Genomic DNA, 27,227 nt, shown 5'->3' with positions numbered 1-27,227 from the left:
AGGGCTACCTTGAGAAGTGACATTGTTAAAGACCTAAATGAAGATCCATGCCATGATCTGGTGGAAGAATGTTTCATGCAGAGGAACCAAAAAAGACCTGAGGGTGGAACAAACTTGACATGTTGGAGGAGTAGAAAAAGGCCAGTGGCTAGAGCAGATATCAAAGCAATAAACAGGGACCAGTACATACCACAGAGCCTTGTAAGTCATGGTAAGGAGTTTGGATTTTTTTTCCCCCCAGAATGGTGAAAGTTAGTGAGGGATTTTGAGCAGAGAAGTGACATGATTGCACATAAATTTTAGAAAAATCACTCTGGGAGCTGTGGAAAGAATAGTCTGGGGGGCCGGGCAAGAAGGAAGACAGGAGGAGCATTTATCAACCTGTTGGATTAATCTGTGGAAGATGATGGTGGCTTGGATGAAGATGGTAATGAAAGAGGGCATAGGAAGTGGTGATACTCAGTATGTATGTTATTAACTCTTCCTTCAAGATTTGCTTATCAATTAAAAGTAGGATAACAGGGGAGATAGAGGAGGCAAGAATCTCTGGCCTGAGCAACTAGGTGATAACATTTATTGAGGTAGGGAAGACTGGGAAAGGAACAAATCTGAGGAAGAAAATCAAGAATGCTGTTTAGACAAGTTAAGATTGACCTGCCTACTAGACATCCAGTGGAGATGTGAGGTGGTTGTTGGTGGTGGTAGTGATGATGATGATAGATACCAATTCATAGCATCCCCGTGTGACAGAGTAGAACTGCCCTCTAGGGTTTTCTTGGCTTTAATCTTTACGGGAGGAGGTCACCAGGTCTTTGTCCTGCGGAGTTGCTGGTAGGTTCAAACTGCCAACCTTTCGATTAGCCGCTGAGGTAAGCAATTAGATATACAAGTCTGAAGGTCAGGGATGGAAATATACAAGTGGAAGTCATTGGCATATGGAATATATTTTAAGCCTTGGGCCTCGATAATATCACAAAGTGAGTGAGAAGAGAAGGTGCCAAGAACTGAGCCTTGGCGGGGACCAAACAACACACAAGGTTATATTGCATACAGCGTATATTTGGCATGGCTGTAGCATTTTTCCTTCTACTTGTAGTACAGTAGAGAAGTGAGAACGTGCCAAAGATTTGTTGGAAGTTGACTTAGAATGTGGAATATCATACTTACAATTTTGAGGTTTCATATTGTATCAGTCAGACTACATTGAATACAACTCAGTAAAAAGTACTGCACCATCAAAAGAATTTGTGGCGTATTTGTTAAAATGTTTAGATTTTTCCTTATATTCCAAAAGGCTGGATAGTTTAAATTGGAGTCTCTCAAACATAGGAGCTCTGGTAGCATAGTGCCTAAGGCACTTGACTGCTAACCTCCTCGGAAGGAAGGTTGGGCAATCCTACTTCCGTAGTGATACTGCCTCGGAAACCCAAGGAGGGGTCGCTATGAGTCGGGACCGACTCGACGGCACATAACAACAACATCTCAAACACAGTTTTGATATAAAACCAAAACCAAACTCACTGCCATCAAGTTAGATCTGATCATAGCCACCCGTTCTTGGGTTTCCAAGGCATTGTCACTACAGAAGTAGTAGTCTGTACTCTTCCTTATGAGGAGTAGCCTTCTGGTTAGCAGTCAAATGCCTTAGGCACTATGCAACTAGAGCTCCTGTAGTTTGATATAGTTAATATAAAAAATATTTAACATATAGTGAAACTAATACTTGCAGAAATAACTATTCTCTTCATCTCTGTTACTTGCCAATCACACATCATTTGTGCAAGTCATACATTATTTTACTCACTATAAAATTTTAGTTGTAATGCTTAATACTATTGATGTATTTTTATTGATATATATTTTAATTTATGGGACCATTTTAACAGTGGGTTATGTATTGATTTGTAGGAACTAAAGGAGACATCCCAGATTTTGGCACAGTGGAATACTGGTTCCGATTAAGAGTTCCCATGGATCAAGCAGTTCGGCTTTATCGAGAACGAGCAAAAGCTTTAGGATATGTAACATCAAATTTTAAGGGACCAGAGAAAATGCAGTGGGTAAGCTTGTTTGATTTTAAGAGCCTTTTGTGACATAGGAACTTTATGTTTCTTTATATATCATGCTTTAAACTGAAATCCTTTTCTTTCACAGCCACCATATGGTTTTTTTGTTTTCTAACTTTTGAAACAATTATAGATTCACAGGAAGTCACAAAACAGTTCAGAGAGGTCTCCTGTAACTTTCTTTCAATTGTAACATGTTACATAACTATAGTTCAATATCAAAACCAGGAAATTGACCTTCGTCTGGTACTATATTATAGACTACAAACCTTATTCAGATTTCACCATCTTTACATACACTTGTGTGTTTGTGTGTGTGTGTGTGTGTGCATTTCTGTGCAGTTATATCACATGTACAGATTTGTGAAACTACCACCATGATCAGATGCAGAACTGTTCCATCATTACAAAGGAACTCCTTTGTGCTACCCAATGCACCTAAAACTCTAATTGCAGTACACACATCAAATGACTTTTGTTACAATTTCTGCTGCTAAGGAATAAACAGCAATTGGACTATTGGTTATTGTCCTTTTGTCAAACTCTTTCTTCACGTTAGTTTTCTGAAATCGAAGGTAGAATACAAAATGAATAAAATATTCTCTTGCTGAGAACTGGGAGTTTAAATATAACTCCTCAGGACAGCATTTTCCAAACTATGCTTCATGGAGTTTAAATGATTATTATTTCCAAAAGAATTCCATGATCCAGTGAACACAGAGAATTGAACAAAGTTAAATGAGCTTTGTTTTAACTTAGGACTTCTCGCGTGTAGGTAAATCTCAAAAGGAAGCATGAACTACGCACATTAGGTAAGTGAAGTGACGGGCAGAATATAGTAAACATTTGGGAATGTTTCCTTAAGTCTTAATTATCTTACCCTCTTTCTCTTGGAACTTTCTCATCCAGTTATAACTAATCATTCAGGAATATCCATCTGACCCTAGTTGGGCCAATCAGATTTTGCCCCCTCTTGGATCAAGAAAAACCAGTCAGATGCCTGAGCCATGGAAAACTGGGAGTTTGGGGGTAGCCATCTTCTGCCGTGTTAACCGCCAAAGGAAAGAGAGTGGGTCTGGAGAGACAGGCTCAGGAGCAAGCATTCAGAATAATGGAGGGCAGACAGAAAAGTCTCCTGTTTTTCTAGAGCCACTGCCTTACTAAGACCCGGCTTCATTTCTGCTTCACAGTTCATGAAGTATCCCTACAGCCTTATAGCAAAGACAAAAAAAAGTCACTTTTTTGTCTGTAACTTTCAGTTAAAGGACCTTGAAAATGTAACACTGATTCCCGAACTGAAGAAAGAGATAATCTTTTAGGGCTAGTATTCTTCAGAACACACTTTGGGATATGGGTATTAAAAATAGAAAGACCAGGTTATTTAGTTAGTTCTGTAGTTTAAATGACTCCTAGTTTCTGGCCTGAATGGTCATTTATTGGTGGAATTTGAGTTTCTGTAGTTACATTTAAGGGGAGAAGAGGAGGGGGTCCCTTTTAAACCATGCTACTCAGCCCTCTATAGCTGAGTGCAAACTGGCCCTGGGAAAGCCGTATTAAAATTCTCTTCTCAGTCTTCCCCTCTCCACACCACCAGATGTCTCCACTAAGGAAAGTTTTTCCTTTTCCAACAAACTTTACTAGAGGCAGAAGTCCCAGATGCTCACTCCTCATTCAGAAGTACGGCGGAAGAGGCGTTCCTTTGTGGAAGAGAAGGAATTTTCCCACACTAAACAAGATCCTAAAACACGAGCATCTTTGTCCTGGATCACATCAGCTATAGTAGCTTTACAGTTAGTGCAGTGGTTTTCTAGAATGCTTGTGTGTTGGCCACCTGAGTAATATTTCCAATAGGAGCCCTGGTTTCCAGCTCTGCCTAATAACTCGTGTTGCTCATCTCGCTTTTGAAATGTCCTCCCAAACCTCGCTTTTTATCCCTTCCAAGGTTTATCTCTGGCTCTCTTTTCCTGTTCTTACAGCATTTAATTTGGACGTTGATATACAGTAAGTTCCCAGGTTATAAACATCCAACTTACAGACAACTCTTACTTGTCCTTTAATGTTGAGTAAATTTGCCCTCACTCTGAAATGATGGAGCAAACCCCTACTCTTAACAGACCCTTCATCACAGTGACCTTCACTTGCTGCATGTGCAACTTTTCCATCACTGAAGCAAGGCTAAATGAGAACTGTATATACCTGTTCCAACTTACCTACAAATTCAACTTAAAAACACACTTAGGAACGGATTTCATTCATAACCTGAGGTCTGCCGGTACAGCGTAATCTTGGCCTCAGATATCTACTTCCCTAAACCCCGGTAGTTCAGAGTGATGACCAGCCCAAATATGACAAAATTATCTCTTTGTGTAGGCTCCAAATTGATTGGATTCTCGCTTAAGAATGAGATTAGCTCTTAATAAAATTATGAAATAGAAGACGTTCATCTTTGGACCCATATGGTCACTTTACTCTTCAGCTATTAAATATAATTATTTAAAATCAAGATTAACTTTTTTTCCTTGGTCTTATTTGGTTAGAGCACCAATCTCCAAATCTCAGTCTTTCATGTTTGCGGCTAATAGCACAGTATTATCTGTTCATACATGTTACAGACAACATTGGTTTTGAATAAAAATCAAAAATCTTAATTCACTGTGAAGTGAATATATGCAACTTTTACATTTACAAAATTATTTTCTTTGGGGGGTTGGCACTGCTGTTTATCTTTTAAGTGTATTTTTACTATAATTTAAATATGTATGTTTTTCCAGTTAAGTCAGCAAGCGCCTAAAGCTGCTCAGCTCAGTTCTGCAGATTCCACAGATGGCAACTTAAATGAACTTCACATTACAGTAAGATGTTGCAACCACCTGCAGTCCCGAGCAAGCCACCTGCAGCCACACCCATATGTTGTGTACAAGTTTTTTGATTTTGCAGACCATGATACAGCCATCATTCCCAGTAGCAATGATCCACAATTTGGTGATCATATGTGTTTCCCCGTGCCAATGAATATGGATTTGGACCGATATCTTAAGTCACAGTCTCTGAGTTTTTATGTGTTCGATGATAGTGATACTCAAGAGAATATTTACATAGGAAAAGTCAGTGTGCCTCTGATTTCATTGGCACATGACAGGTGTATCTCAGGTAAGCCTATGTTCTTGAATCTGTGATCTTGAAAAACAAAACCTGAATTAGACCTCAGTGTTGTGAAAATTATTTATTTATATCTAATTTTCCTAACCTCAGACAATCTTTTAAGTCTATAATACTACTAATACTACCTTTTTTAAGTTATAATTGCTGTAGAGATTACAAAATGAATCTTAATTTATCATTAAAAAAAAAAAAACAGCTCACGGCCGTCAAGTTGGAGCCGGCTCATAGCAACCTCTCCTTGGGTTTCCAAGGCAGTATCTCTACGGAAGTACATTGCCCAGTCTTCCTTCCAAGGAGTGGCTAGTGGGTTTGAACTGCCAGCCTTCTGGTTAGCAGTCAAATGCCTTAGGCACTACGCCACCAGAGCTCCCTAATTTATCATGTTGTTGTTATGTGCCGTCGAGTCGGCCCCGACTCATAGTTGACCCCTCCTTGGGTTGCTGAGGCAGTGTCACCATGGAAGTAGATTGCCCAGCCTTCCTTCTGAGGAGTGGCTAGTGGGTTTGAACCACCAGCCTTCTGGTTAGCAGTCAAGTGCCTTAGGCATTACGCCACCAGAGCTCCCTAATTTGTCATAGTCTGCTTAAAATTAATACTGTAATTTCTATCTCTATTACTTCCTCTATTTCATGTTATTGTCATCATGCTTTCCTTTAATTCTTTAAGCCTGGTTTCTTTTCTTTCTTTGACCGTGTTTGTAATAAATGCTGTAAAGTCTTCAATAATTCTAAACTCAGAGTGTTTCTGTTGAGTGTTGTATGTATGTGTGTGTGTGCATGCACATCACACTTTCTCATTTCTTTGAATGTCTCATAATTTTTTGTTTGTAACAGTTGGATATTTTGTTAGTTTTGTTTTCATTTTTAGTTTTAAGCCTGGGTCAGCATAGTTATTTGGTCAGGCAATGATTGACCAAAGGTTGTACTTAACCACCTTGAGCCTATAGGCTTCCACCCTTGCCAGTTGGTCTATGTGTGGCTTAGGGCATGCATTCAAAGTTCAGGCAGTCTGCCAGTCTGCTTCAGATTTTATTTTGTGCAGTAATAAGGCTTCACATTCAGCCAGCGACAAGTAGCTTACCAGGATCCTCGTTAGTTCTCCCTGAGCATGCCCACAGCTTTGTGCATTTATGTAGCTTCTCAGACCACCTTTTTTAAGTAAAATAGACTTTTATCAAAGCTCACTTTGGATGTCTTATTCCTGAATTTCCATGTTAAATTTTTGGTTGGCCTTCTAATCTTTCTCTTCCTCCAACCAATATTGAGACCTCAGGCTCACTGGGATATTGTCCTTCCCTGATTTTTTGCCACTGGAATTGCTATTGCTTTTAACAGTGCTCATGGGCATGAAATTATTTACACACTGTGCTACAAATAAAGTCAGCCTCCTCCAACAGAGGGTGTCAATGTCCATAGCCTGCCTCACCCTGAGGAGCTCTGGTGGCATAGTGCCTAAGACATTTGACTGCTAACTAGAAGGCTGGCAGTTCAAACCCACCAGCCACTCCTCAGAAGGAAGATGGGGCAATCTATTTCCGTAGAGAGACCACCTCGGAAACCCAAGGAGGGATCTCTATGAGTCAAATCAACTCGATGGCAGTGAGTTTGGTTTTGTTTGGCCTCACTCTGATAAAACTTCTGCAGTATGGAGCTGGGAGAAAGAAGGGAGGATGAGAGTAGTTGCCAGACTTCCACTGTTCTTACTGAGGGTCAGCAGATTCTCCTGAATAAGTGTCCTCAATTTGTTATATACCTTTCAGCAGTTGGCAGAGTACTTAAGGGTTGTTTTTGACCATTTTTTGCCAGTTTTATCATTGCATTTTATGGAAGGAATTTGCTAAGGTTCTCAGTCAGCCATTATGAAGGTCTTCCTATATCCATAATAGATGCTTAGCACTTCCTTATATTCCAGCTATATCCATTCAAAAAAGTATCAAACACTTAAGTACCTAGTAAAGGATACTTCCAAGCAAAAGTTATACTTGAAATATAGGGTTTTATTTTGTTTTGTTACTTTTTTAAGTTTGAGATTATTCATACCTAAAACTCTATTACCATGGATTGAAATTTGTGACTCAGTATTATAGATTCAGCTAGGTGGTAGTTTTTGTTACTGCTGTTTGTTTTGGGTTATTGTTTATTTAATGGAAACTTTTTGCCAATCCTGCTTTGAATTTGGAGTAATTTAACTAATCCCAGGAAAATATTTTTATTGTAATAGAATTATACAGAAATATAAAGACTCCTTCAGATATATAAATTATTTGAAATTTTAAAGTTTTAATATACTTTTCTTTAGAAACAAGCCTCTTACAAGAATGTTCAAATCAAAGCGAAGGTTGATGCTTAATCTATAAGCCAGATGATATCTTAGAAGGAGGCTAAGGATTCTGAGTAATCTCTGAATTTAATTTCATTGAATTGAAATATTTATAAATTAATGTTCTCATCTTTGGATTAGTATTACCTTTGAGGCCTTAACTTGTGAACGTCGTCTGCTTGAGAGATTCTTTGTCATTATTCTGTGAGTCGTTATGAGTCATTTGAGTTGTGACTAAAAGCCAAAATTATTTTTAAAGTGTGGGGCGGGGCACACATCTCTTTGTTCCTGTTTAATTCTTAGGGTAAAAACACTTCACTCTGGCATTAATTAAGATTATTTTTTATAATTTGACAGGAATATTTGAGCTAACAAATCATAAAAAACATCCTGCAGGCACCATCCATGTTATATTAAAATGGAAATTTGCTTACCTTCCACCAAGTGGATCAATAACAACTGAAGACTTAGGAAATCTCATTCACAGTGAAGAGCCAGAATTTGTTCAGAGACCACCTCCACCATCCTCTGTTAGCTTAGTTGTAGTAAGTAACCGTGACTTTCTATTTCCTATAAAATTTAGGAAATAGCCCCCTAAAAACTATCTGAAGCATTATTTAAAATTTCGTGTTTATCATACTCAGTTTGACATATTGGTTTATCTTAGGCTCCAACACCTAAACCAGGACAGCATTTAACAGCTGTAGATAAGAAGGTGTCTTTTGTGGATATCTTGCCATGTCAGAGTTCTGTAAGTAGAAAAACTCAAATCATTGATTTTTTTTCTGTAATAAATATTTAAAATTATATAGGACTAGCATACTCTCTCTGATTTAAAAAAAAAATGAAATGGGTGAATAAAATACTTATTTCCTTTTAAAATGTTAGTTTTGTAATTTGTTACTTTGAAGTAAACACTTCCTTGGTCTTAGGTCTCGCCCCAGCTACTGCCCCAATCTTCTGTTCCCATTTCAAAACAAAAAAAAAAAAAAAAACACTACTTCAATTCTGTCTCCCTTTCCTCACACTGTTTCTTTCTTGAACTCAGTCTATCCAGCTTTTATCCTCATTTAAATACTACTCTGGATAAGGTCACAGTGACTTTCCTTTTGTCATATCTGTAGTCAATTCTTAGTCCCCAGATTAGTCTCCCAATAACATTGGATACAGTTGAATATTTGCTTGCTCTTCTCTTCATTTACCTCCTGATTTAATGTTAATTCTGCTCACTCTCTTGGACCATATCTTACAATGTTGAGGTGACTCAAAATCCTCAGACCACTTCTCCTCTCTGGCTATATCAACATAAGAGATTTCATCCAGTCCTGTGGCATTAGAAAGCATCTAGATATTGACACTCTCATATTTATAGCTCTGTTCTCTACTGCTGATTTGCACACTTTTTTCTTCCTGCCTGTTTCTTAGCCACCAGATATTTCATGTCTGAAACCAAATTCCTGATTACACCAACCCTCTTCAACAATTTTTGCCTCTTTCACCGTTTCCCATTCTTAGTAAATGACATAATATTTCACTCAGTTCTGCAAGTGAAATTTTGAAGGTATCCCCTTGATTCTCTTTTTCTCACATCCAGTCCATCCACAAAACCTCTCAGCTGTACTTTTAAAAGATAGCCTATATTCATTCACCTCACATTATCTCTCCTGCTACCACTCCAGTCACCATCCTCTATCATGTGAACTTTTTAAAAACAGTTTCTTTGTATTTGAGATTAACCTCTCCTATATAGTAAAAGATTCAAATCTTAAGCATACAGCTCAATGGATTTTTACATACGTATACACCTGTGTCACTACCACCCAGAACATAATAGTCTGTCTTCACAAAGCTTAGAGTAATATCTGACATATACAGCACATTTAAAATAAATGAATTCTATAATTATAATTCTGGAGATATATTATAACTAAGATTTATTGACTGATTTATTATATTGCAGGCACTGAACTAACCACTTTTTGTACATTGAACTCATTTAATCCTTACGAGAACCCTATATAGTTCATGCTAGAATTATTCTCATGTAATGATGGGGAAGGTGATGTGTAAAGAGGCCAAGTAACTGCTCAAGGTCAAAGTAGAGCCAGTATTTGAACCCATGTAACTTGATTCCCAAATAAATGATTATTAATGTAATAAAGAAATACACATGTAGATGTATATTGCAGTGTTGGTCATAACAGATAAAAATCATAAACTAGCTAAATGTCCAACGGAAGTAAAATGACTTATTAAATTATGGTATATCCATTCCATGTAACATTGTCATTCAGTATTAATAATATTAATATAAACTATTTCTGAAAATTTCAAATCAGGAAAAAGTGTTTATGTTAAGTGCTAAATTTTAAAAATACAACAGGACATATTGTATTTAAAATACAAGTGCCACTATGTAACCAAAAATTTTTTTTTATTTGTATTAAAAATGAATTATAAACAAATAGAAATCTAACAAATTATTAACAGATAATATCATTGAGTAGTGGTAATACATATTTTTTTTATATTCTTTTGTTCTTTATTTTTACATTTTCTGCATTGGACATGTTTACTTTTAAAATAAATAGTTTATGAACCAAAAAATGTTTAACTATAAATTGATACTTGGTACAGTAAAAATATAATATTGGCTGTAGAGACAACATACTTATTCTAGCATATACAAGTTTTTTAATTACATAAGTAATGTGTAATCATTATAGAAATACTAGAAAATTCAAATAAGTAAAAGAAGGAAGTAAATTTGAATTTCCCCAAATCTATAACTCAGAGATAGGATTTTGGTGACTATCCTGTTGTACTTCTCCTATGCAAATGTACACACACACAAATGCACCTGTATGTATTGTTCTGTAACTAGCTTTTTTACTCAACACTGTTACATGTTTTCTTTAATGTCAGTAAATACAGATCTACATCACTGTTTTCATGGCTACATAGAACTCAGGTGTTTGCATGTTCCATATTTCATTTAACTAATGAGCTGTTGTTGAACATTTTTATTGCCTTCAATTTTGTTACTATAGACAAGGTTTCAATGAAGTACACTTGGCAGGTCTTAAGTGTCATATACATAACATGACCAATGTAATTTTAGTCAGTAATATACTAACTAAATTGTGTCATATGAGTAACTTTTATTTGCTTCCAATTTATATTACTGTGTTAATATATACATAGATGTAAAAGTCTTAAAATTATTTGAGATTTAGTTATGAATACAAACTGTCATATATGCATGCTTTCATATTAATGTAAGGAGACTTCTACTCCTCCTGAAGATAAGAAGGAAATGTCACCAGAAGTGGAGCATACACCAGAAATAGAAATTAACATGCCACCCGTTTCACATATTCCAGCGGTATGTATTTGTCTTAAAATTATTTTGAAAGATCTAATTTGGTTCTTAAAGACTTAGACTTGTGAATGTTGACATGGTTTAGGAAATCATAGGACTCATCCTATTTTTTTTGTATATAACTTTCTTGGAATAGAAAGATTGAAAATATTGTAAGTTTGAAAATATAATATTAAAAATATGATAACCATAATTATACTGATATTGATAGATAGTAAATAGATATATGAATTAAAGTCTTATGTAATATTCATTTTGAGATTAATGATTTTTCATTCTTGGTTGATTATCAGATTTCCATTTACCATATTTCCATTTGCACAGTTTAAGTGATTATTTCCTAACAAGTTACATACATACTATTTATCTGCATATTTAAGTCATGATGCATGGCTCAGGGCTTCTGGAGTGGCTTTATTTAAGGCCGGACTCCAGATAGGCGGGTGTGCAGATTGAGGCCTCTGGGGCGGCTTTATTTAAGACCGGGCTGGGATAGGCAGGTGTGCAGCTCAGAAGTGAGCAGAACAGTTAGGAACAACTGTGGGAGACGAACTTGTCTGTCAGTTTGTCGTGCTGTGGTGGCTTGTGTGTTGCTGTGAAAGTAGAGGTTATGCCACCGGTGTTGCAAAATGCCAGCAGGATTACCCATGATGGACAGGTTTCAGTGGAGCTTCCAGACTAAGACAGATTCGAAAGAAGGAAGAGGCCATCTACTTCTCAAAAAATTGGCCTTTTTTTTGGTAAGGAAAACCTCATGAATAGCAGTGAAACACTGTCTGATATATTACTGGAAAACTTAATCAATAGCCCTGAAAGATTGTCCGATATAGTGCCGGAAAATGAGCCCATAAGGTTGGAAGGCACTCAAAATACGACTGGAGAAGAACTGACTCCTCAGAGTAGAGATGACCTTAATGATATGGATGGAGTAAAGCTTTCAGAACCTCCATTGGCTAATATGGCACAACTCAAAATGGTTAGAAACAGCTGCAACCATCCATTAATAATTGGAACATGGAATGTACGAAGTATGAATCTAGGAAAACTGGAAGTTGTTAAAAATGAAATGGAACACATAAAGATCTATATCCTAGGGATTAGTGAGCTGAAATGAACTGGCTCTGGCCATTTTGAATCAAACAGCCATATGATCTACTATACCAGGAATGACAAAGAGGAATGGTGTTGGCATTCATCATCACAAAGAGTGTTTCAAGATCTGTCCTGAAGTACAGTGCTGTCAGTGATAGGGTAATATCCATATACCTACAAGTAAGACCAGTGAATGCTACTACTATTCAAACCTATGCACCAACCACCAAAGCCAAAGATGAGGAAATTAAAGATTTCTACCAACTTCTGCAGTCTGAAATTGACCAAACATGCAATCAAGATGTGTTGATTATCACTGGTGACTGGAATGCAAAAGTTGAAAACAAGGAAGAGCTACCAGTAGCTGGAAAATATGGCCTTGGTGATAGAAATAATGCTGGAGATCGCATGATAGAATTTTGCAAGACTAACAACTTATTCATTGCAAATACCTTTCTCAACAACATAAACAATGGCTATACATGTGGACTTGGCCAGATGGAATACGCAGGAATCAGATTAACTACGTCTGTGGCAAGTGGCAATGGAGAAGTTCAATATCTTCGGCCAAAACAAGGCCAAGAACTAATTGTAGAACAGGCCATCAACTGCTCATGTGCAAGTTCAAGTTGAAGTTGAAGACAACTAAAACAAGTCCAAGAGAACCAAAATATGACCTTGATAATACCCCTCCTGAAGTTAGACCATCTAAAGAATAGATCTGATGCATTGAACCACCAGTGACCAAAAACCAGAGGAATTGTGGGATGACATCAAAAACATCATCCATGAAGAAAGCAAAAGGTCATTAAAAAGACAGGAAAAGAAGACCAAAATGGATGTCAGAAGAGACTCTGAAACTTGCGTTTGAGCAGAGAGTAGCTAAAGCAAATGGAAGAAATGACAAGATAAAAGAGCTGAACAGAAGATTTCAAAGAGCAGCTCACAAAGACAAATTCAATTATTATAATGAAATGTACAAGGACCTGGAGTTAGAAAACCAAAAGGGGAGAACACACTCAGTATTTCTCAAGCTGAAAGAACTGAAGAAAAAAATTTAAGCCTCAAGTTGCAATATTGAAAGATTTTATGGGCAAAATATTGAATGATGCAGGAAACATCAAAAGAGGATGGAAAGAATACACAAGAGTCACTGTACAAAAAGAATTGGTTGATGTTCATCTATTTCAGGAAGTGGCATATGATCAAGAACCAATGGTACTGAAGGAAGAAGTTGAAGCTGCACAGGAAGAATTGGCAAAGAACAAGGCTCCAGGAATTGACAGAATACCCATTGAGATATTTCAACAGATGCTCCACTGGAGGCACTCACTCAGCTATGCCAAGGGATTTGGAAGACAGCTACCTGGGCAACTGACTGGAAGAGATCCATATTTATAGCCATTCCAAAGAAAGGTGATCCCACACAATGTGGAAATTATCAAACAATATTATTATTATCGCACGTAAGTAAAATCTTACTGAAAATATTTCAAAAATGGTTGCAGCAGTATATTGACAGAGAGATTCCAGAAATGCAAGCTAGATTCAGAAGAGCCCATGGAATGAGGGATATCATTGCTGACGTCAGATGGATCTTAGCCGAAGGCAAAGAGTACCCAGAAAGATGTTTACTTAATGTTTTATTGACTATGCAAAAACATTATTGTGTGGATCATAACAATTTATGGATAACATTGAGAAGAATGGGAACTCCAGAACACTTGACTGCACTTAAGAGGAACCTGTACATAGACCAGGAGGCTGTCATTCGAACAGAACAAGTGGATACTGCATGGGTTAAAATCAGGAATGGAGTGTGTCAAGGTCGTATCCTTTCACCATATTTATTCAGTTTGTATGCTGAGCAAATCATTCAAGAAGCTGGACTATATGAAGAAGAACATGGCATCAGGATTGGAGGAAGACGCATTAACAACCTGCAATACACAGACAATACACCTTTACTTGCTGAAAGTGAGGATGACTTGAAGCTACTTACTGATGAAGATTAAAGACTACAGTCTGCAATATGGATTACACCTCAATATAAAGAAAACAAAAATCCTCACAACTCGTCCAATAAACAGCTTCACGAAGGGTGGAGAAAAGATTGGAGTTGTCAAGGACTTCATGTTACTTGGTTCTACAGTCAACCCCAATGGAAGCAGCAGTCAAGACATCAGACGATGGGCAAATCTGCTGCAAAAGACCTCTTTCAAGTGATGAAGAGCAAAGATGTCTCCTTGAAGACTAAGGTGTGCATAACCCAAGCCATGGTATTTTTAGTCACTTCTTATGCATGTGAGAGCTGGACAATGAATAAGGAAGATGGAAAAAGAGTTGATATTTTTGAGTTGTGGTGTTGGTGAAGACTCTGAAAGTACCATGGAGTGACAGATGAACAAACAAATGTGTCCTGGAAGAAGTGCAGCCTTTGGAATGCTCCTTGGAAGCGAGAATGGCCAGACCTCGTCTCACCTACTTTGGTCATGTTGTCAGGAGGAACTATTCTCTGGAGGAGGATATCGTGCTTGGTCAAGTAGAGGGTCAACAAAGAAGGGGTAGGCCCTCAAGAAGATGGGTTGACACAGTGGCTAGAGGTATAGCAAGGATCATGAGGCTGGCACGGGATTGGGCAGTGTTTCGTTCTGCTGTGAATAGGGTCGCTATGAGTCGGAGACGACTCGATGACACCTAACAACAACATATTTGAGTCTCAGGTTTGTATGTTTATTATTCAAGTGCTTCAGAAAGAATGTTATAAATGTGATCTAAGCATTAATCAGTATATCACTGTGCCTTCCTTCCTTCAGGTTTCACCAGAAAGCAGTGTAGATAAAGTAAAGGACAACACTGAGAAGACGCAACAAGAAAAAGATGTGTCTGTATTATCCGAGGGTCAGCTTGTAGAGCAAACCTTGGCTTCTTCTGAAGATGAAACAGAAATAACTGAGGAATTGGAACTAGAAGGTGACTTTGTGTTATTATTGTTAATGTTATTTATTTAACTCTCTGTTTTATTTACTCTTTGTTAGAGTTTGCTTCACTGAATTTTTCATTTAATAGTAGGAGCTACCTCATGATGCCAGTTTCTTAACAGGTGTGATGGCATGTAGTTCAGTCTAGCTAGGAAAGATCAGGTGGAGTTAGAGCATCACTTCTTATTTCAACTTGGAGCTCTGCAGAAGAATGCAGGTATAATTACTAACCATGTTCCCTTTGTGTATTTTTAATGGTTTCGTATTCTCTTTGGGCTTAGTATTATCATTTGGATGATTTTGGAGGTCTTGACTTTTTAAAAAGTAAAACTAAGAATCCAGACCCAGAAAAAAGAGAAAACTTTCTAGATGATTCTACTTATATATAAAACCTAGAAAAAGCAAACTAATCTGTAGTGACAAAAAGCAACTAAGCGTCTGCTGGGGGAAGGAAGAGTGAAGATAGAGGCAGAAGGGAGAAATTACAAAGAGGAGTGAGGAGACTTTGATAATCTATCTACGATGTCAATTGTAATAATTTCATGGGTTTATATGCATGTCAGAACATTGAATTGTGCACTTTTAAGTGTGTGCAGTTCATTGTATGTCAGTTTCACTTCAATGAAGCTATAAAACTTTTTAAATAGTAAGAATATCATTGGTTTATACACAATATTATTGGTTAGAGATCTTTTTAATTTCATATTGTAACAAACTATATTACTATTTTCTTTGTTTCTGCCAAAATTAAACTCAGAATTTTCAATCATTGTTCTCTCTTTCCTAAAATATAACATAAATGTTAACATCTTTGCTCCTAACATAAGGTCTAGACATGATTATTATATTGTTCTTTTAAGGTTATCCTGTGATATATGCTTGTTTCTCTATCTTTAACAAGGTACAAGTGTAATTGGTTTAACTTGTGTAAATGTTACTTTTGAAAAAAAAAAAAAAAACAGATGAAGAGGACAGATCCACTTCTGACAGTGACGATTGTATTATTCCAAGTTCTCTCTCCAAGAATATCAAACAGGTCAGTACCTTGATCCCAATTAGAAATGTTCTAAAGTAATGCTGCCTTTCATGTCATTGTATATCACTCTTCATATAGGAAAATCTTTTCTTTTTAAAAAAATTTTTTAAGAGTTTGTTTTACATTCAACATTAAATGTACATTTAGTTTCACTCCCCATTTACCATGCCTAGCCCTAACCCAGTCTCCTCCCCTCACTGCCTAGTAACCCTTCCCCCATGCCTCTCATAATTATGCACTCCTGTTTGTCCTGCATTTCGTCCATATGAATGTTGTCCCTCTGGTGCCCCATGGTCCATTGCTCCAAGGGGTGCATTTCCATAGAGTATGTGGGTACGTCACCCTGGGTTGAGTGGTCTGCGTGTACATCTTGTTTACTATCGGGCTGAGAACCAGCCCCTGAGAGTGACCTTTATTCCAGGCCCAGAATGTATCCCAGGACCATACTGTTGGGGGTCTCACCAGACTCCATCCGACCTGTAATTCTGGTCATTATTGAGTTTTTCAATTTTGTTCCACATTTTTCCTCCCACTCTATCCATGATCTCCAGATTTGATCCTTTCCTGAGTGGTTGGCATTGGTAGCCAGGCACCATCTAGTTCTGGTCTCGAGGGGCCTCACGTCCTAGGACTGATTGCTTCCAAATGCCCTTGGTTTTTTGTTTTGTTTTGTTTTGTTTTTTGGCACTCTTCTTCACTTCCAACAATAGGAGACCATTAGCTGCATTCTAAATGGTGGCTTGGAAGCTTTTAAGACCCCAGTCGCTACTCACCAATGTAAGATGAGGAACAAGGCTTTTATGTATGAGGTGGTAGATCTGTTGGATCTCTCTCCCACAGTGTCAGGGTGTCTATGAGGGATTACTGTATGTCTGTCTTGTGTTGTTTCTGTAAGGATTGCAAGTATCTTGTATCACTGGTATCTGTGCAAGATTAAGGGCTGGATTTTTAAAGACTTCATTTAATCCATGCAACTTAACTTTACATTACATTTTTTTTTGTCTATTTGTTTGTTTTTATTATGATTTGGGTGAAAGTTTACAGAGGAAAGTCACTTTCCATACAGAAGTTCATTCATATACACTTTGTCTCATGACATTGACTGCAATTTACTCCAATGCAACACTTTCCCTCCTACTTCCTCCCCATAATTACCTCTTCCCTTTATCTATCCCTCCATGCACTCCTGCCCCCTGAGCTGTCTCCCTGTGCATAAACAGACCTTCTTTCTCCCATGATTGTTCTCTCTGAGGAGCATATCTACCTGAGGTAAATGTTCAACTCCATGTATGAAAATCTTAAGGCAAAAATGTTTCTGGAAAAATTTTAATGTATTCTTGAAATGTTCGAGTAATTGTCAAGAACAAGAAAATTTTATTTATAGTTTTGTTATGTAATGGACCATACATGTAAGCATTACTTTTGCCAAAAGCACCTAACATCATTAGTTTCAGCCATTGCTCACTATAACTAGTTGAGTTCTCTGCCTGCTTTTCAGGACCAGTGTACAAAGATGTATTCAGTCAGGCCTAAACATTAAAGAATTCATTATGTGAGATTGTATTTAAAACTATAATAGCTTTCCTATTTTTCCTTATCAAAATAATATCTATTGACACACTGTTAAGCTTAGTTCATTTCTGCCAAAAAAAAGTAAACTTCCGTAGAAGGTAATTAATCTTGTGCATATATAGTTTAGGAGCTCTGGTGGCATAGTGCCTAAGGCATTTGACTGCTAACCAGAAGGCTGGCAGTTCAAACCCTCTAGCCGCTCCTTGGAAGGAAGGTTGGGCAATCCATAGAGATACCACCTTGGAAACCCAAGGAGGGGTCGCTGTGAGTTGAATCCGACCCGAAGGCAGTGAGTTGTTTTTGTTTTTGTTTTTTTAATATACAATTTGCTTTTTTTGTAGTAGATTGTTGAAAAGTAGTATGCAAACTGAAATTTTGAAAAGAAAATTCTACTTTAAATATTTAGGAAAGGGTGCAAATTACCAGAACAGAAGTAAAAAGCCCTGGCTTTTTCTGTTGATCTACGTTACTTTTCCTGAAATGAGGAAAAGCGTATACTTAATATTGAATATAGTCCCTTTTTTCAGAATTTCTACTTTATTGGTGAGAATTGCAACATTCCTTTTACATCTCCAACATTCTTAGCTCAATCTCTCTGCAAAACAAAACCATGGAACAGAATTTTAATTTTTGTTATAGATGTCCCCATGAAATAGAGAATTCTATTGTTTCTGTGCTTAATAAATATAAAAAGAACAGTTTCTCTGTCCAACTCAATTACTATAAAATTAAAACTCATTGGGTTTCTGAGGTGATAAATCTTTACAGAACTAGATTGCCCTGTCTTCCTTCAGTGGAGTGACTGGTAGGTTTGAACCACAAACCTTCTGCTTAGCAGTCAAATGCTTTAAGTACCATGTCACCAGAGCACCTCATAAAATTATTAATTATAATACATATTATAATATATATATTATATATATAACATCACCTAACATATAGCATATATGGAATCTTTATTGTTCAAAATTGATAAATCACAGAGCAATCTTGCCTGTGGTTACCTAAATACAGACTTTAGTTAGACCTTTCAGTTCAGGTAAAAAAATTTTCTTGCTTTATCAAATCTGAAATTTTAAGATTATTTTATTAAACCAATAAATGAAAATTCTTCTATTAGAATAATTTGATAATGGGAGTCAATGAGAAAATGGGTCCCTGCATGAGATTTAGCTTTATACCCATCTTATAAAAATCCTCCATTTATCATAACAAGAATAGTAAATGGTTAAACTCTCAACTGCTACCCAAAATGCCAGCAGTTCAACCCCACGAGCCACTCTGCAGGAAACAAGACCCAGCTATCTGCTCTTCTAAAGATTACAGCCTAGGAAACCCATGGGGCAGTTGTACTCTGTCCTGTGGGAATCACTGTGAGTAGCAATCGACTGAATTGCACACAAGAAGAAGCCTGTATGTTTGATTCAGACATTCCTTTCTCACATATCAATGGTGCAGGACTGTGTCTACTTTATTGGGATTATGTGATTTAGCTTTTGAACATAAAAATACAAGAAATGAGGTGCTGATTAGTCCTGGGATCTGTGAAGACAGGTATCAAGGGCTGTATTTATCTAGTCACCTACAAACAGTGCTTGTTATAACACACTGATTCCCCAGGGATTCACGCCTGCAGTTTGTGATCATTCCTCGTAAGAAAGTAAATACCGTATTCTGGTCCCGCTCTCAGACACCAAAAAAATAATTCAGCTTTAAATTACAGTATAAAACAATGTCAGGAGATAGTACCAGAAATTAATACAGTAGTTATATATTTCAGCTAAAAAAAAATGCTTAGAAATTTTCTAACCCATCCTTCTCCTTTTCTCGATAAATAAAGTGAAATCTAGAGCGATTAAGTGACTTGCTCACAAGTCACACTGAAAGAATTCATAGTCTGTTGGGGACCCTCGTTGAGGATGACATCCTAGGGTCAGTGAAGCTTGAGCCATTGATGAAGACAATTAGGAGTCAGTGCAAGGGAGCAGTGGGGAGTACGGTGGGGGTAGATCACTGTAGTCCAAAGGAACGAAAAAGCATGACAGTCTGAGAGACCAGGGCGTAGTTTAAAGGCTGAGCCTTGGGTGCTCACAGGGAGCCCAAGAAGAACGGACTGGAAAGGTAAGCACGCTGCACAGCACTGAGGTCTCTGTACCATCTCAGGAGTTTGAAGTCCGCCCTGAAGTTCTGTGAGCAGCCAATGAGGATTTTTTTTAAGGGAGGCATGATGCAAATCACTCATTTATTAAACACATTTTGTGAGCGTTAATTCTAGGCCTGAGACTATGCCCATGAAGTAGAGAAATAAGACTCCTGTTTTTATCAAGTTTACACTCTCGAATTGCATTTTAAAATTTCACTCTGTCAGTAACGGAAAGAACAGATTAGAGGCACAGAGACTAGTTAGAAAGTAATTGGATATCATTACTCCATGGTTATCACCATTTTATAGATGTTTTAAAAATTGGCTGTACCCTATAATTAGGACTAGAAGTAGTGTCCTAGATAAATAGCATTTGTGCCAATTACAGTGCGCATTTGAATTATCTAATACACTGTATAAGCAATTCAAGATCATTCAAATTCTTTTTTTTTTCCTCAGTGTTAGAGAATCTGACAGCTCCTGGTTGTTTCTTAGTAATGTTGATCCTTAAAAGGAATCTAACAGATTTCCCAAGACTTAAACATATTACTTGGTTCTTTTTCTTTTCTTCACGTCTGTGATGTATAATTAATCATAGATTACTTCATTTTGTTTCATTTCATTTACAACATTTATGAGCTTCACTTTGTCAATGTGAAGTGCTTGTCCCCTCCTTTCCTTTGCAAAGTGGCATAATTAGTGTTAGCATCTTTTTTCACAGGCTACATAAAGTTTAGTGGCTGGATTAAATCAAATCATTAACATAATGTTCTACCCAATTTTCCCCTATCTCCCTCTGTTTCCAAAACATCAAAGTGCCACCGAGTACCAGTGTAATTGGGCCTTGCTGGCCTGTCAGTTTCTGTCAGCCTGATGACTGCCACTTTTACTAAAAAGCTTCCAGGCATGATAATTAATTGGAGGGGCGGGGGTGCGGGCAGCGAAGGGGAATCTGAGAAATGCAAAACTTTGGACATTTCCCTATGAATATTTTATTAATTTGAATAATCAGAAGTTAACAGTATCAATTTGATATATAATACACTGATTAAAAGCCTTGTCTCAGGTTCTCAAAAAAGACTCAAAACTGAGAATTTGAGCTGCCTCAGCATTTAATAAAAAAGAATTAACAATCCTCCTTTTACATTATTTCTAAGTTTATCATTTAAGTAATACAGCTTTCAGTTTTCACAACAGAATGTGTTGTCACCAACTCCCAGATTTTTTGCAGGGTGCCCATGGTGAGAATGGGGCATCACAGTCTGAAAGAGCCACCGCCTGGTGTGCAGGACATATTGACAGCCTTCTCTTTTTCCTTTGCTACTGATAGCATTATTGTAAAAGCTGCCATAGTCAATTGGACTAAAATGCAATTCCACCTGGAAACCAGATTCTCCTGAGCAATGTAAGCTGGCATTCCCAGGAGATGGCAATAATGATGTTCAGCAAAATATTTTTTAAAAGCTTTGCAAGGAGAAATACACAAAGCAATTCATGGCTTTTAGAAGTCTTGTATTAAAATTATTAAGTCACTTTGGAATCAAATACAATATCCTGTCCCTTACAGTGGAAGCTTAAGCCAAAATAGATTTTAAAATATATTTTATGTAAAACCAGAAATGTTCAATTACTCTCCTAGTAGTAATTGCTTTTAAAACTACTTTTATGTTTTACAAATTAATTATCTGTTACTGATATACCATGGGCTATAGCACTATACTATATTTCTTTTAGCATATGCATAATAGTCCATTAGGAGCTCTGGTGACGTAGTGCCTAAGGCATTTTGATTGCTAACCAGAAGGCTGGCGGTTCAAACCTACCAGCCACTCCTCGGAAGGAAGATGGGGCATCTACTTCCATAGTGATACTGTCTCAGAAACCCAAGGAGGGGTCGCTATGAGTCGAAATCGACTCCATGGCAGTGAGTTTGGTTTGGTTTGGAATAGTCCGTTGTATAATATCGTATTTATTTAAGTAAGCCCATTGTGATCAACCCTTAAGTGTCTTCCAGTTTTTGCTAATACAAACCTTTCTAAATTTGAAGATTCCCATTTCCTCTTGACACACCCTTTGCCAAACTACTGGATAAGAAATTACACTTCACTGTTGATTCCATAAAGGAGCTCTGATGGTGCATTTGGCTGTTAACCAAAGGTCAGCAGTTCAAACCCAGCAGCTGCTCCACAGAAGAAAGATGGGGCAGTCTGCATCCATAAAGATTTACAGCCTTGGAAACCCTATGAGGGTTGCTGTGAGTTGAAATCAACTCATTGGCAGTGAGTTTGGAGGTTTTTGCTTTTTTTAAAATTAATTCCATAAGGAGCCCTGATGGTCCAGTGGTTGAAGCATGCAGCTATGGACCTAAACGTTGGTGGTTCAAACCTACCGGCTGTTTACGAGGAGAAAGATGCGACAGTTGCCCTTCCTAAAGAGTAAAGCTTTGGAAACCCTACAGAGCAGTTTGGCTGTGACCTATTGGGTCACTATGAGTCAGAATCAACTCGACAGCAACAAATTTTGGGGTAGATTCCATTTAAAAACAAACAGAAAAGTATATTCATTCGTACATATTATGTTTTTATATGAGCATACAGATATAACATTTAGATTTACGTAAGCAAAGAAGAGGATTGGAAACACATACAGCAAACACTTTTAGCAGTTAATATTTCTGGGGCATGAGTTAGAGTGGTGGTCAGGAAACTGTGACTGATGTACCAAATCCAACCCTCTGCATGTTTTTGCAGATAAAGTTTTATTGGAACACAGCCATGCTCTGTGGTTCTGTCTGCTTTCAGTCCGTAAGGGCAGAATTGGATAGTGGCTACAGAGACTGTATAGACTGCAGTGCCAAGAGTATTCACTATCTGGCTCTTTCCATAAAATATTTGCCAACCCGAGTTACAGGATGAGAGGAAACAAGGGACTTACATATTTTTTATCATTTATACTATTGGATTTAGTTTTTCAGTGATCAGCATAGATTGCTTTTACAAGGAAATAATGTACTAGCCGGTTCTATACTATCTTAGTTATCTAGTGTTGTTTTAACAGAAATACCACAAGCAGATGGCTTTAACAAACAGAAATTTATTTTCTCAGAGTTTAAGGAAGCTAAAACTCCAACATACCAGCTCAAGGGGAAGATCCTTATTTCTTTTAGCTTCTGCTCCTGGGTGATTTCCATGAAGCTTGGCATGTCTCTTGCCCTGTCCCTGCTTCTGTTCCATGGTTCAATCTCTTTTATATCAAAAGAGATTGACTCAAGATACACTCTACACTAATCCTGTCTTATTAGCATCATAAAAGCAATCCATTCCCACATGGGATTATAACCACAGGCATGTTGTTAGGTGCTGTCCAGCTGGCACTGACTCATAACAACCCTGTGCGCCACAGAATGAAACACTGCCCAGTCCCATGCCATCCCCACAGTCCTTGCTATGTACTTGAGCCCATCATTGCAGCCACTGTGTCAATCCATCTCATTAAGGGCGTTCCCCTTCTTCACGGACCTTCCACTTTACCAAGCATGATATCCTTCTCCAGGGAAGTCCCTTCTAATAACATTACCAAAGTAGGTGAGATGAAGTCTGGCCATTCTTGCTTCCAAGGAGCATTCAGGCTGCGCTTGTTCCAGGACAGATTTGTTCGTTCTTCTGTCAGTTCACAGTACTTTCAGGGTTCCTTTCCATCACCACAACTCAAAAGCATCAACTCTTCTTCAGTTTTCCTTATTCACTGTCCAGCTCACACATGCATCTGAGGCAATTGAAAATACCATGGCTTGGGTTAGGTGCACCTTAGTCTTCAAAATGACATCTTTGCTCTTCAGAACTTTAAAGAGGTCTTTTGCAGCAGATTTGCCCAGTGCAGTACATCATCTGAGTTCTTGACTATTGGTTCCGTAGGTGTTGATTGTGGAACCAAGTAATAAGAAATCTTTGACAACTGCAATTTTTTCTCCATTTATCCTGATGCTGCTTTTTGGTCCAGTTGCAAGGATTTTCATTTTCTTTATGTTGAGGTGTAATCAGTACTGCAGACTGTAATCTTTAATTTTCATCAGTAAGTACTTAGGTCATCTTCCCTTTCAGCAAGCAAGGTTGTGTCATCTGCATATCACGGGTTGTTAATGAATCTTCTTCCAATCCTGATGCCATGTTCTTCTTCATATAGTCCACCTTCTCAAATTATTTGCTCAGCATATGGATTGAATAAGTATGGTGAAAGGATACAACCCTGACACACTCCCTTCCTGATATTAAACCATGCAGTATCCCCTTATTCTGTTTGAATGACAGCCTCCTGGTCTATGTACAGGTTCCTCATGAGTACATTTAAGTGTTCTAGAATTCTCATTCTTCTCAATGTTATCCATAATTAGTTACAATCCACACAGTAGAATGCTTTTGCATAGTCAACAAAACAGAAATAAACATCTTCATGGTATTAAGATCCAACTGATATCACCAATGATATCCCTCATTGCACATCCTCTTGCATTTCTGGAAGTTCCCTGCTAATATATTGCTGCAACCAACTTTGAATTATCTTCAGCAAAATTTTACTTACATGTGATATTAATGATATTGTTCTATAATTTCTACATTCTGTTGGCTCACCTTTCTTTGCAGTGGGTACAAATATGGATCTCTTCCAGTCAGTTGGCCAGGTAGCTGTCTTCCATATTTCTTGGCATAGACAAGTAAGTTCCTCCAATGTGGCATATGTTTGTTGAAATGTCTCAGTTATGCCATCAGTTCCAGGAGGCTTGTTTTTTGCCAGTACCTTCAGTGCAGCTTCAATTTCTTCCTTCAATGTCATTAGTTTTTGATCATATGCCACCTCCTGACATAGATGAATATTGACCAGTTCTTTTTTGTACAGTGACTCTGGGTATTCCTTCCATCTTCTTTTGATGTTTCCTGCATCGTTCAATATTTTGCCCATAGAATCTTTCGATATTGCAACTCAAGGCTTGAATTTTCTCTTCAGTTCTTTCAGCTTGAGAAAAGCTGAGCATGTTCTTCCATTTTGGTTTTCTAACTCCAGGTCTTTGCACATTTCATTATAATAATTGGCTTTGTCTTCAGGAGCTGCTCTTTGAAATCTTCTGTCCAGCTCTTTTGTCTTGTCATTTCTTCTATCTGAGTAGCAGTCCTCCCCCACCCTTGGCCCCAGCAGGCCCCTGTTGTTTTGCCTCTTGAGTATGCAAGCCCTGCTCCCTCAGCTTTAGGCGGTGGCCTCGGCCTGTTGGCCAAACTGAATGGCAGCCCACGCTCCAGAGCTGAGTTGGTGAAGATCTGACTCTGAAACCTAGAGGCTCTGGCGCTACCTTTTGACGCCCCAGGAGCCATGGCCCCACCCTTTGAGACAACTCTCCTTCCCATGTTCTTTCCAGCATTTCTGCTGATCTCTGAGCTGCTCCAGGGATGGTCCTTTTCTTTTCTTGGAGAACAGCACATGTACCTCCTTTGGCCTGTTTCCTACCTGTAGAATTCCAAGAAGCAGGTAACGTTCTCACATTTCATTCTTTCTGTCCCCTTCAGTCTAAATTTATGGCTTTTCTGCAATGGTAATAGGTTAGGTCCATCAGTCAGACTTTAACAAAAGATTGTGTAGGTACATCCTTGGTGAACATTCTAGGACACTTGTCCTTAGTTTTATAACAGAATTCTCCCAATCTTTTAAGTTCTGTTTTTGTTTTGCACAGTTCGTTTTTAAGTCCATTTTACTATAAGGGGCAAGGAAAAATTATGCAGCCCCTTTAACATCTTGTTTACAAATCTCCTCAGCCAGATATCCAAGTTCATCATCTTTGGGGTCTCCCTTCCACCAGACATTTGAAAGTAAATCAAATAAGGTCTTTGCCACTGCGTAAAAAGCATTGCCCATCTGCCATTACCCAATCACAAGTTCATCATTTTCTTTTAAAGCTTCACTTGTAAAGTCCACATTTCTAGTCAGATGCTGTTGCTGGTACCATAGTATTCTCTAAGATGATAGAGGCTTTCTCCATCTCTCTCCTCACTTCTTCTGAGCCTTCAGTTGCCTTTGACATCATAATTCTCCTAACGACTCTTCAAGGCAATCTAGGCTTTTAGTATTAGGCACCTGAAATTTCTTCCAGCCTCTACCCATTACCTAATTGCAAAACCACTTACACATTTTAAGTATCTATTAGAGCAGCACCCCACTCCAGTACCACATTCTGTCTGAGTCATCTAGTGCTGCTAAAACAAATACTGCAAGTGAGTGGCTTTAACACAAGATTTATTTTCTCACAGATTAAGGAGGCTTAAGTCCAAATTCAAAATGAAAGCTTTCTTTTCTCTGTCAGTTCTGGAGAAAGGGCTTTGCCTCTACAGTTTCTCCTTCCTGGTTCCTTGGGGACCTCTGTGTGTTTTGGCATCTGACTTATCCCATCTCTGTCTCTGGCTGGTAGTTTAATCTCTTTTTATATCTCAAAAAATATAAGGTGCACCCTACACTAATCCTGCCTCATTAACATAACAAAGACAATCCATTCCCAAACGGGATTATAGCCCCAGCATAGAAGTTAGGATTTACAACGCATATTTTGGGGGGAGCACAATTCAATCCATGACATATATTAAAATATTAAATAGTAACTAAACAACAGTTTAATTGTATAGCTATCTTGGAAGGGTCAGTAGACGAAGGGTGAGTCATTGGTTTAAAACAGTTGTTCGCAAAGAGTAGTCCGCATGCCAGAAGCATAAACACCAGCTGAGAGTTCGTTAGGGACACAAATTCTTGAACACCACACCCGGACCTAACAAATCAGACGCCTAAGGGGTGGAGCCCAGAAATCTGAGTTTATCAAAACGTTCAGGTGATTCTGGTATATGTGAAACAGCTTTAGGACTAAGCAGTGTCTCACCTTTAGAATCACCTATACTTAAACAAGTTGCAAAACCTGTATCATAGGCCATTGTCTGTGAAGCAGCTCAGCGTTTAAGGGCTGTCAGGTTGAATTAGTTTTCAGAAGCCTAACAGTCCAACTCCAGTGTGGCTGCTCTGATGGCTGAAACCATAGGAAGAAGTCAGCAGGATCCTCTGAAGTAAAACATGAAAAATGTAAGCATGCCAATAATAAGCCCAAGTAAATGCAGTTAGAGAGAGGAAGAGAGAGAGATCCTAAAATGTGAATTAGCATCAGTTAGAAAGCAGTAAGTGATATTGTGCCAAAATTACAAGAGCTATAATTTCTTTTTCTCTTAGAGCAATACAAGCTGTCATCACATTTCTAAATCAGTCACATAATGTGCAGTGTCCATCTAGAAATATGTTGCATGCAGTTGATTTGGGTGAAAATTTATAGAGCAAATACACTTTCCATACAGCAGTTCACATACACTTTGTCTCATGACATTGACCACAATTTAGCACAATGCAACATTTCCTCTCCCACTTCCTCCCGATAGGTACCGCTTCCCTGTGTCCA

The 27,227-nt window shown here is 37.9% G+C and overlaps 1 protein-coding gene across 1 annotated transcript in view; it reads left to right on the top strand.

Moving 5' to 3' along the window:
• The window catches only part of RPGRIP1L (RPGRIP1 like), a 106,349-nt gene that overhangs the window by 57,365 nt on the left and 21,757 nt on the right, over nucleotides 1–27,227 (top strand). The window contains exons 15-21 of the mRNA XM_007947092.2: nucleotides 1,909–2,060; nucleotides 4,838–5,216; nucleotides 7,905–8,092; nucleotides 8,215–8,298; nucleotides 10,831–10,932; nucleotides 14,838–14,994; nucleotides 15,965–16,038. Of these exons, the coding sequence (XP_007945283.1) occupies nucleotides 1,909–2,060; nucleotides 4,838–5,216; nucleotides 7,905–8,092; nucleotides 8,215–8,298; nucleotides 10,831–10,932; nucleotides 14,838–14,994; nucleotides 15,965–16,038 (1,136 nt within the window). The remainder of the gene's footprint in view (nucleotides 1–1,908; nucleotides 2,061–4,837; nucleotides 5,217–7,904; nucleotides 8,093–8,214; nucleotides 8,299–10,830; nucleotides 10,933–14,837; nucleotides 14,995–15,964; nucleotides 16,039–27,227) is intronic.

This window comes from Orycteropus afer, unplaced genomic scaffold (genome assembly GCF_000298275.1).
Source record: "Orycteropus afer afer isolate SDZICR_OR568_19922 unplaced genomic scaffold, OryAfe1.0 scaffold00009, whole genome shotgun sequence".
NCBI classification, from domain to species: domain Eukaryota; kingdom Metazoa; phylum Chordata; class Mammalia; order Tubulidentata; family Orycteropodidae; genus Orycteropus; species Orycteropus afer.
This window is presented reverse-complemented; position numbering and strand designations above follow the sequence as displayed.